We start from the raw sequence: 12041 nt of genomic DNA, 5'->3' as shown, positions 1-12041 counted from the left end.
GCTGTTACATGTGCAGTCACTTACAGGCGTATAAAAGCGGCGGCACAGTTTTGGGCTCATTATTTTCTTTGGGTTGATTTGCCTGAAGTTGGGAGAAGTCGCATCTGTTTGGGTCGTGACACACTGGTCTATGTGGGGACAGAGCCCCAGAGAGCAGTTTCCAGGCTCTCGGCCTCACGTGGAAAGGTGCTGGCTCAGGTAGTAGATGGTCATCAGCTGTGACTAGTTGGCCATCAGCTGTTAACGGTCACCCATTGGCCACTGATATAACTGCCGTGGCTTCACTAGCAAGCACGGATTGCAGTCAGCATGTGAGGTTGGTTGGAAGAAAAGCAGACGGCAGGTTGCGGATCCTGTGGCTCCTGCTTCCTGTGTCTCCAACCCAGCCTCCAGCGAGAATATAGTGGTCTGACTCCCCTACCTATGGCTCCGGGGGTGTTCCTTTTTGGCCTCACCATGTCCTGCGTTCTTATGTGGGGAGCAGGACCAGAGCCCCTGCATGACAGTGGAGATGACACTAGTGGATCTCAACAGCTTCTCCTGAAAGATGTATCTGGTGTCATGTGTGCTACTTCCCGAACCTGGGGCGCTCTGCAGTGTAACTACCCATTTTATTTCCTGTGAAGAAAGCATATCACAGTGGAATGCAAGAGAGTGGATATAACATTTAGCTATGTTTTTATAGTAGCTCACTGCTGTGTCTTGGCAAATAAAATATATGTGAAGCAAGTTTGTGAACTAAAGAAGAGGTGCTTCAAAATATTCAACATGTTTTTATTTTGTTTTTCTCCAACCAGCATGGTGACCAGACCCATTGCTCACCATTTATTATTCAAATCCCATGTCCGAGCTCTGAGATATTTTTAGTGCCTGGAATGAAGTGTGAAGCAGAGCAGAGTCAAGGGTGAGTCCTGGGCTGTAGGCGCACGCATGTAACATGCCCGTGTTTATGGAACACAGAACTAGCCCTCATGCCGCAGATGGGTGTTTGCTCTTCACGACGCTCTGAGAGCTGCTTGTTTCCTCCATGTTCCAGCAGTGGAAGGGGACTCTGTGAGTCTCAGCAAGGCTGTTAAGTGGGAGGAGTGGGCCTTGGATCAGGTCTGTGGAGTCTGGAAGCCTGTGGGCAGAGTAGGGCCATCTGTCATACGGTACCTCCAGGATTTTCAGTGACTTCCTTTTTCTTGGGAGTAGGGCATGGTGGCGAGTGGGTACGCCTGGGGTGTGTGTGTGAGATCGTATTAGTAATTACGATCAATAACAGGCCAGTGGTATATGAAACCACACCGGTAGCCATCATCTGTTCTTGTGTTTTCAGATTGCAGATGGAAGAACAGCAGGAGATTTCTGCCACCAATGGTGGCTGTGTAGGTGATATTGTCATAGAAAAATTCCTCATTGAGTCCAAGAAGTCCACACCCCACGTGCAGCTTGCTTGCAGCGTGCAGCACTCTGCTTTCCCCTTAGATGGAAATGAACTTTGCGTCTGGAACACTGAGGACCCTTCTCAGCAGGTATTTAGAAGTCGTATGTGTTTCTTGTGAAGTCAGATGATACAAAGCGCCTTGCTGTCTGTCACCTCTCCATTTCTCTGATGCTGTTTGGGTAACATTACCCTCTGGGGAATCAGCAACTATCGGAGGAAATGTTAGCACAACAGAAACATTATGTTAAATTTGATTTTTGTAAAATAAACTGTCTGGAATCACTTAATTAAAACATTTCTTTAGTAAGAACATGAACAAGAATACGTTCATTTTAACACAATCAAGACAAGTTGAAATTTTCTAGATTTTTTTTATTAACACACTTACATAAGTTTATTTATGTTTATTGCAGAATCTGATAGTTTTGAAGACCTCATTAGTTTTCACTCTAAAGCTTATTTCATGACTAATATCATATGTGAATACTCTTAATAAAAACAGGTTTCATTGTATAAATGAGAAAGTAAATTCTATCAACCTGTTTTGGCATTTGAATGATTTTTGTCTTCATTTTGGGCCTCAGGAGTTTGAGGGTACTGACTAGAGCACATAGGAATCAAAACTATATTTACTTTGAACATTTTCTGTAACTTTCAATCTTACTGGCAATCACTTTGCTAATAGAAGCTATTCATCATTAATAAAGGTAAATCTACATTTTGATTCCCTCTGAATTAAGAGATGTACATTCAGATCTCCAGCTTGTTATCTCTTACATTTTCAGTGAATGATAATATCCAGAAAAATGCGTCCCAGACGTCAAGCGCACATTGCGGTGATTATGACAAAGTGAACACGTCTGGGTGACGCCCCGTCTCACTTGGTGCTCCCTTCTCGCCTCCCTGAGCACGTCATCTGACGTGTGGCACCGTGGGTTGGTTGTGCTCATGTTTGCACTTTGCACACGTGGGCTCGTGTGTGATGCGTTCTTTTGTGCCGGTTTCTTTCCTTCACCGTTTTGTCTGTGCGGCTCCTCGCTGCTCATTTTCTCCTCTGCATAGAATGTCATCGTGTGTATAGACACACTTGACCCGTTCTCCTGCTGCTGGCATTTGTTTTGATTCCATATTTTGCCTGCTGCAAACATTCTGTAGTATGTCTTGGTGCACGTGTGTACAGCTGCCGAGTCATAGGGCATTCACATATTTAGTTTTGTAGCTAATGCTAAGCATAAGAAGACTCCCAAAGTGGCCAATCTATACTTCACAGGCTGTGTAAGAGCTCCAGTGTATCCACAGCCTAACCCGCACTTGGTCCTGTTATTATAATTTTAGTCCTTCTGATGGGTGGACTGGTACTTAATTGTAATTCCCTGCTGACTAATGATGTTTAACACATTTTTGTACATTTATTGGTCATTTGGACATTTTGTCTTTTTCAGACTTTGTAAAGATTGAATGATGTATGTGTTCAGTGTCTTGCCATTTTTCTATTGTACTATCTGTCTTTTTCCTGTTGATTTCAAATTCTTTATGTATTCTAAGTATAAATAAGCTTTTAGATTAGTTTGCATTTTCTAGAGTTTTATGTAAATGAAATCAGACAGTATTTACTCTTTTTGTCTGGCTTCTTTAATCAGAATAATTATTTTGAGACTTATCTATGTTGTTGCATGAATGAACTATTGTTCATTCGTTTTATCATTGAGTAATAGTCCATTGTATGAATATACTACAGGTTGTTTAATCATCTTTATGTTGGAAGACATTTAGCTTATTTTTGTATTTTTATGTAACTATTGTAAGTAAAGCTGCTATGAATATTTGCACGTCCACATCCTTTGTTTTATAAATGTCAGTTAGGTCAGATTGGTTTATGCTGTTCTTCACGTCTTCTACATTCTCGCTGATTTGATGTCTACTTGTTCTATCAGTTATTAACAGAGACATATTGAAATCTGTGACTAAATGTGCGTTTGTCTGTTGCTCTGCCATCAGTATGTTCCATGTATTTTGAAGCTCTGTTATTAAGTATGTAAATGTTTTGTATTTTTATGTCCTCTTGATAAATTAACTCCACTAATATTACGAAGTGATATTCTTTATCCCTGATAATATTCCCTGCTTTGAAATTTTGGCTCTTTTTTTGGGGCGGGCACACAACTTTTAATCTCTTTTTTGTACTGTAAGGCTTTATTATTTTTCTTAGGAGCAGTTTCAGTTTCACAGCAAAATTGAGAGGAAGGTACAGAGATTTCCCACATACCCTGCCCCCACACAAGCACAGCCCCCCCATTATCACAAGCACAGCCCCCCCGCCCCCAGAGAATGCAGTAGTTACAGCGATGAACCTGCACCGACACACCGTCATTGCCGGCATTTCATAGGTCATCTTAGTTCCCTGTTGGTGTTGGACGTTCTGTGGTTTGGAGAAACCACCATTATAGTGTCACACAGGGTATTTCCACGCCCGAAAACTCCTCCAGGCTCCACCTGTCCTCGCCTCCCCACACTCCCAACCCCCGGCAACTACTGACCTTTGTACTGTCTCCATAACTGTGCCTTTTCCAGAATGTCATAGAGTTGGAATCATACAGTATGCAGCCTTTGCCAATTGGTTTCTTTCACTTAGTCATATACATTTAAGGTTCCTTCATATCTTTTCATGGCTTGAGAGCGCATTTCTTTTCAGTGATGAATAATATTCTATTATCTGGATGCACCACAGTTTATCTATCACCCACTGTCTTGTTGCTTTTAAGGTTGGGCGATTATGACTAAAGCTGCTGTAAACATCCACGTGCAGGTTTATGTGTGAATGTTAAGTTTTCAGCTCCTTTATGTAAATACCAATGAGCACAGTTGCTGGATCGAATGGTTAAGGGTACAGTTATTTTTATAGGAAACCACCCGTCTTCCAGTGGCTGCACATTTGTGTTCCTGTCAGCGGTAGATGAGAGTTCTGCTGCTCCACGTCCTCACCTGCGTGTGGGGGTGTCAGGGTTCTGGATTTCAGCCATTCTCATAGGTGTGTGGTGGGATGTCATTGCTGGTTTAATTTGCATTTCCCTGATGACTTATGATGTGGAGTTTCTTTTCGTGTGTTTACTTGCCATCTGTATATTTTCTTTGGTGAGGTGTCTGTTAAGGTCTTTGACCCATTTTTAAATCATGTTGTTTGTTTTCTTGTGTTAAGAGTTCTTAGTGTATTTTTGGTAACAGTTCTTTACCAAATATATCTTTTGCAAATATTATCTCCCAATCTGTAGTTTGTCTTTTTATTCTCTTGATAGTGTCTTTCACAGAGCAGAAAATTTTAGTTTTAATAAAGTCCAGCTTATCAAGTCTTTCTTTGGTGGATCTTGCCTTTCATGATTCTAAAAATTCATCGCCAAACCCCAGTCATCTAGATTTCCTCTTGTGTTATCTTCTAGGAGTTTATAGTTTTCTCCACTGTGTTGCCTTTGCTCCTTTGTCAAAGATCAGTGGACTATTTATGTGGGTCTGTTTCTGGCTCTGTATTCTCTCCCACTGATCTGTTTGCCTTTTCTTTCACCAATACCACACTGTCCTGATGAGTGTAGCTTTATAGTAAGTCTTGAAGTCAGGTAGGAGCAGTCTTGTTCCTCTTCAATAGTGTGTGCTATTCTGGGTCTTTTGTCTCCATATAAACTTTAGAATTAATCTGTTGGTGTTCACTGGGATTACACTGAATCTATAGATCAAGTTGGGAAGAACTGACATCTTGACAATATTAAGTCTCCCTGTCTATGAGCATGGAATAGCCCTCCACTTACTTAGTTCTCCTTTCATTTCTTTCTTTATTATTATTTTTTTAATTTATTGGGGTGACAATTGTTAGTGAAATTACATAGATTTCAGGTGTACAATTCTGTGTTACATCATCTGTAAATCCCACTGTGTGTTCACCACCCAGAGTCAGTTCTCCTTCCATCACCATATATTCGATCCCCCTTACCCTCATCTCCCACCCCCCACCCCCTTACCCTCTGGTAACCACTAAACTGTTGTCTGTGTCTATGAGATTCTGTTTCTCATTTGTTTGTCTTGTTCTTTTGTTGTTTTTGGTTTATATACCACATATCAGTGAAAACACATGGTTCTCTGCTTTTTCTGTCTGACTTATTTCGCTTAGCATCATACTCTCAAGATCCACCCATGTTGTCACAAATGTTCCTATATCATCTTTTCTTACTGCCGAATAGTATTCAATTGTGTATATATACCACAACTTCTTTATCCATTCATCTATCGAAGGACATTTTGGTTGTTTCCATGTCTTGGCCACAGTAAACAAAGCTGCAATGAACATTGGAGCACACGTGTCTTTATGTAGAAATGTTTTCAGATTTTTTGGGTAGACACCCAGGAGAGGGATTGCTGGGTCATATGGCAATTCTATTCGTAATTCTTTGAGGAACCTCCACACTGCCTTCCATAATGGCTGCACCAGTCTGCATTCCCACCAACAGTGTATGAGGGTTCCTTTTTCTCCACAGCCTCTCCAACACTTGTTACTGTTTGTCTTGTTGATGATAGCCATTCTGACTGGGGTGAGGCGATATCTCATTGTGGTTTTGATTTGCATTTCTCTGATGATTAGTGATGTGGAGCATTTCTTCATATGTCTATTTGCCATTTGTATGTCCTCTTTGGAGAAATGTCTCTTCAAGTCCTCTGCCCATTTTTCAATTGGGTTGTTTGTTTTTTTGTTGTTGAGTTTCATGAGTTCCTTGTATATTTTGGATATTAGCTCTTTATTGGCACTGTTTGCAAAAATCTTCTCCCATTCAGTTGGTTACCTCTTTATTTTGTTGATGGTTTCTTTTGCTGTGCAGAAGTCCTTTCACTTCTTTCAACAGAGTTTTATAGCTTTCCGTATAGAGATCTTGTACACATTTTTTTAGACTTGTACCCAAGCATTTTATTTTTTGGGGTATTAATATAAGTGGTACTTTTTGGTTTTAAATGTCAAATTCCACTTGTTTATTGCTTATATATAGGAAAGCAGTGGACTTGTATGTTAATTTTGTATCTTGTAACCTTACGATAACTGCTTAGTTTCAGGGTTTTTTTGTCAATGCTTTTGGACCATCATGTTATCTGTGAGCAAAGATGGTTTTATTTCTTCTTCCTAGTCACTATACTTTTTCATTCTTTTTCGTGTCTTCCTGCATTAGCTAAAACGTCAGTCTGATATTGAAAAGGAGTTGTGAGACGGGATATCCTTGCTTGTTTCTGATCTTAGTGGGAAAAGGTCTAGTTTCTCACCATTAAATATGATGTAAGCTGTTGGTATTTTGTAGATATTCTTTACAAGTTGAGTTTACTATACTGAGAGTTTTGATCATGAATCAGTGTTGGAGTTGGTCAGATGCTTTTTCTGCATCTACTGATACGATCGTGTGATTCTTCTTTTGCCTGTTGTGATGAATCACATTCATTGATTTTCAAATGTTGAACCAGTTTTGCATGCCTAGAGTAAATTCCAGTTGGTCATGGTGTATAATTCCTTTTACACAGTCTTGGTTTTGATTTGCTAATATTTTCAATATGTTTTTGAGCATTTTTGCATCTATGTTCATGAGAGATATTGGTCTGTAGTTTTCTTGTAATGCCTTTGTCTGGTTTGGGTGTTAGGGGAGTGCTGGCCTCGGGGAATGAGTAAAGGAAGTATTTCCTCTGTTTCTGTCTACGAGTGAGACTGCAGAGAATTGTGTTTTACATGTACGCTTTCTTCCTTAGATGTTTGGTGGAATTCACCAGTGAACCCATCTGGGCCTCGTGCTTTCCGTTTTGGAAGGTTATTAATTACTGGTGTATTTTCTTTAATAGCTATAGGCCTATGCAGATCATCTGCTTCCTTTTCTGCACTATCTAATCTGCTGTTAATCACACTCATCGTATTTTTCACCTGTTGCTCTAGTTTTCATCTCTTTAAGTTAAATTTAGGGCCTTTGAAAATATATTTAGTGCCTTGTTTCACTTTTGAACATGTGGAACAAAGTTTTAATGACTGTTTTCATGTCCTTATTTAGGAATTCTAACATCTGGATCAGTTCTGGTTTGGTTTCTAACATGTGGATGGCCTGTGGGTGTTTCTCTTGGTTTCTTATTTCTGTTGGTTTTTGACTAGATGGTCTTGATTCTTTGAATAATCGATTATTTTTGATTGCTTGCTGGACATTATATTATATATGAAAAAAATGCCCAGCTAATTTGAAGGTCTGGATGATCTTTGCTTCTTCCAGAGAAAATCTGTGTTTGCTTCTGACAGCTGGCTGGCTGAGGGCACTGGCAACCCCAGGTCACCCGAACCCGGTCAGGGATGAGGACAGCTTGGAGGTGGTGTCAGTGCTGGGGAGGCCCTTCTGTGTCCAGGCTACCTTCACTCCTTGGGTCTGGTCCTTTGGGTTCCTACTCTGAGCCTAGGGCGTTTAGCAGCACGCCCGTTCTCTCCACGTTAGCAGGCTGTATGCTTTTTTCTTTTTTGTTTATTGGGGAAGGGGAACAGGACTTTATTGGGGAACAGTGTGTACTTCCAGGACTTTTTTCCAAGTCAAGTTGTTGTCCTTTCAATCTTAGTCATGGAGGGCGCAGCTCAGCTCCAGGTCCAGTTGCCGTTGCTAGTTGCAGGGGGCACAGCCCACCATTCCTTGCGGGAGTTGAACCGGCAACCTTGTGGTTGAGAGGATGTGCTCCAACCAACTGAGCCATCTGGGAGCTCAGCGGCAGCTCAGCTCAAGGTGCCGTGTTCAATCTTAGTTGCAGGGGGCAGAGCCCACCATCCCTTGTGGGACTCGAGGAATTGAACTGGCAGCCTTGTGGTTGAGAGCCCACTGGCCCATGTGGGAATCGAACCGGCAGCCTTCAGAGTTAGGAGCATGGAGCTCTAACTGCCTGAGCCACCGGGCCAGCTTGTATGTTTTTTTTTAAAGCAGAATTTCATAAAGTCCATCCATGGTGTTTTAAAGAATCGTCATACAGAGTCCTCAGCCGTGAGGCTACGGACCGTGTTCTCCGAACTCCTTTGTACGGCGGAATTCTTTGCCCTTCCCCCAATAAGATGCTTCTGAAAATGATGCATTTATTTAATTACGCCATTTTTGTGCCCCTTGCCTCATAACTGTTCAGCTTTTTAATGGCCTTTACTGGAATTGTCTGACAGTTGCCTTTTGATGGATGTCTTCATGGGAGAAGTGGCCCCTGGTGCTGAATCCCTTCTCTCAGTTTCTTTCTCTGGTATCATAATTATTCATGTGCAGATTCTGTCCAGTTTTTCTTGTAAATCTCACCAGGACCTTGGTCCCAAGAACTAGCAGGAAGTGACCACAGTGGAGCTCCCCTGGTCCTCTGTTTGATGGGAGCCCTCATGTCAGCTGCCTGCTGTCTCCCTAACGTCCACTTGTGAGTGCCTCAGCTTTCCATGCAGCAGACACCCTGGGATGTGCCCCAGCTCCCTCCCACCGACCTGTTGTGTCTCCTTTCTTCCTTATACCTTATCCACCCAGGACTCCAGCCTGTCACGCGGATTCTCTTTGCTGGTGTCCTTTCCTCCCTCTATGTGCACTGGTCCGTCTGCCCTTCATCAGCCCATGCCCATCTCTGTGGCGGCCGCTTAATTAAGCCTCTGTTGTATCTCTCCTGGAGAACGCTGGTCTCGCCTGTACCCCCACTCCAGTCTCTCTTCTGTACGTGCAGCAGATTCTGTTACTGATGGATGAACCTGGCCATTGCATTCCTCCACTTGTCCATTTTTTACTGGCTTCCAGTTTCCTAGAGCTGTGTGAAAACCCCCTGTGGAGTTGCCAGGGTGCCCCCGCCCCACGGCCTACCTTTCTAGCTTCATGTCTCTGCTTGGCTCAGGCCAGCAGTTTCTTAACCATGCTTGCGTCCTCGGCTGCCCGAGTGCAGTTGTCGTGCTGACCAACCCTTGTCACTTTCCTCATCCATCAGGGTGCAGCATAGCTGTCACCTGTGTTGGCGTGTAGTGGGCTGCAGTGGCGTGTGTTTAAAAGTTACCTGTTGAGGAACTAGGAGAGTGACCTGCATCATGCGACAAGTGTGTCTTGTTTGTAACACTGAGAACAGTGCAGTGGTTAACTGGGTACGTTAGTAGTTCCGAGACAGGAACGTTAGTTAGTACAGGAATTAGAAATTAACACATTAAGTAAGCATATCTGAAAAATTCAGTCCATGTAGCTTCTTGGGTTTGAGGTTATGTTGTTACATTCTTTTGTAAAGGTTATCTCCACTCTGTGGTTTCTTTTTGTATTTTGTTAATTTTTTAGTTTCTGGCCCTAAGAGGACACCATCAGCCCATTTCTGCCGTGGCATTCGGAAACACAGTGACTCCACGTCTGATCTGTTCTGCGTCACCGGATTGTGTTATAATGTGGAGCCTGGATGAGTGCAGAGAGAAAGTTCTTGAAGGTAAATGGAAATCTAAAACACATTTTACAAAATATACAAAAGGAGCCACTTGTCCTTACATATACTTGGTAACGTGAGGGGTGTGGGATGCTCTTTGACCCCTTTAACCTTGAAGCCATATGCTGAGTGGGTCTCTGCGTGTGGGGTGCACCCTGGGCCACGTGGACCTACTGACCTTGGCTGTGTGTGGAGCTGGTACCAAGGGCTCAGTGGTTCTAATATTACCACTTTTCTTATTTTGAAATCTGATTTTGGTGGAACTCTGAAGACACGTAGGCAAAGTGAAATATCCTTTCCTTACGGAGACCGTGGTGGGTTTACAGTGCAGAGGGACACAGATGAGAAACAAGTGGACAGACGGGCAGGTGCTGATGGGCTGTGGAGGCGTGGTGGGGAAAGCCCCTGGGGGAGGTGGAGGGCGCGGCCCATGAGGTGGTCGCTGAGGGCGGCATTTGAGCTGGTCGGCTGCCGTGGGCGCAGCAGTGCTGGGAACGGCATCCAGGCCAAGGGGCCACGCGGGTTTGGGCCTGCATGTCGAGAGCTTGACCTGTTTGAGGAGGCGAGAATTAACCCATGAGGTGGGAGCATGGTGTCAGGAGAGTTTTATGAGGTGACATTGACAAGTTAGGTGGGGAGCACAGACGGAGTTAAATTTAGAATTCACAGGATTGCTATAAAAGTCAAGCGTCAATTAATTTTAGGCAGCAGCGTGTATAATAGTTACATCCCATCTTCTTTAATCTGTGGTATGATCACTCTAGTATCAGCAATGTGTGCACACAAGGACATACGTGCGTATGATGCACACATACACACATACACATGTAGTCCACATGACACATGCGCACACATGTAGCACGCACACACAAGACATGCAGACACATGTACATACACAGCACACAACACACTCACATATAAACACGTGTGCATACAAAACATGCAAACAACGCACACACCTACACACATGTACACGACATACACCACACATGCAGCACACATGCGCACACACAACACACATGTACACATGTGCACACATGGAAATGCATGAACAGCACATACTGCATACACTTGTATGTGTGTATATAATACACACACACATACAGTACATTCACACACAATCATTTATGGTACATCCACACATATGTAGTAACACAGCACACACGTGCATATAGTACACACATGCACACGTACACAAGCACACACGTGTACACAATGCATGCACACATGGCAAGTGCACACACACAGTGCACACACGCCTGTAGTACATGCACACTCCTGCACATGCACGGTGATCCCCACAGAGGTATTTACAAGTCGGCGGCCCTCCTGTCAGAAGGGGCTGTCCCCCCAGACTTACTTTTCAGCTGCTGTGCGGCACCTTGCGTGGGGCTGTGTGGTGATCTGCTCCCAGGACCACAGCCAGACACTGAGCCCTGAGGCCTGGCCCTGGTGCTCGCGTGGTGTCCGCATGGTTTGTGTGTGCTTGGCAGTGGGTCAGAACACGCTTCTTTTCCATCTGCACGGGGCTGGTGGGGCAGCCTTCTCATACCCCCCGGCCGTCCACTGTGGCCTGCGGCCCAGGATGCCGCACCGCCTGGTTTGCGTTAAGGGTTCGTGGGGACGCTGAGTTGCAGCACCATTGTGGCCCAGGGCTGGCGTGTTTGCAGTCGGACTGAGAAAATGGTGTGTGGCCAGGGCCTCAGATCCCTGGGTCAGCCCAGCCCTGCAGGCTGGTGGTCCTCGTGCCCAGGGCCTCAGATCCCTGGGTCAGTCCAGCCCTGCAGGCTGGTGGTCCTCGTGCCCAGGGCCTCAGATCCCTGGGTCAGTCCAGCCCTGCAGGCTGGTGGTCCTCGTGCCCAGGGCCTCAGATCCCTGGGTCAGTCCAGCCCTGCAGGCTGGTGGTCCTCGTGCCCAGGGCCTCAGATCACTGGGTCAGCCCAGCCCTGCAGGCTGGTGGTCCTCGTGCCCAGGCTGCCTCGCTGGCTCCTGCTCTCTGCCACCTCGTCACGTCGCAGTGTGGGCTTGTCTCCTGCATCCAAATCCACTCCCTTGCTGGCTGTACCTGCTTTGGCTATTAGAAGTGCTTCTGTGCCGATAAGTGGCACCTGTTTTCTTGCTGAGCTCTCGCTCCGCCTCGGCCTCACGTGGCTGCCCCTGGACA

At 44.5% G+C, this 12041-nt stretch overlaps 1 protein-coding gene across 16 annotated transcripts in view; it reads left to right on the top strand.

Annotated features, from left to right (window-relative positions):
* The window catches only part of WDR27 (WD repeat domain 27), a 167243-nt gene that overhangs the window by 640 nt on the left and 154562 nt on the right, over nucleotides 1-12041 (top strand). For 15 of the 16 annotated variants that reach the window (XR_012496837.1, XR_012496839.1, XM_074333868.1 and 12 more), the window contains 3 exons: nucleotides 798-904; nucleotides 1319-1514; nucleotides 9739-9880. Coding sequence is in view for 14 of the 16 variants with exons in the window: in XM_074333868.1 (XP_074189969.1) it covers nucleotides 798-904; nucleotides 1319-1514; nucleotides 9739-9880 (445 nt within the window). In the remaining 2 variants the exon portion in view is untranslated. Of the gene's footprint in view, nucleotides 1-323; nucleotides 599-797; nucleotides 905-1318; nucleotides 1515-9738; nucleotides 9881-12041 lie in introns of those variants that run through there. The other variant, XM_074333862.1, reaches the window with a different exon arrangement.

This window comes from Rhinolophus sinicus, linkage group LG05 (assembly GCF_036562045.2).
Source record: "Rhinolophus sinicus isolate RSC01 linkage group LG05, ASM3656204v1, whole genome shotgun sequence".
Lineage (NCBI taxonomy): Eukaryota > Metazoa > Chordata > Mammalia > Chiroptera > Rhinolophidae > Rhinolophus > Rhinolophus sinicus.
The sequence above is the reverse complement of the archived record's forward strand: the minus strand, read 5'-3'. Positions and strand labels throughout refer to the sequence as shown.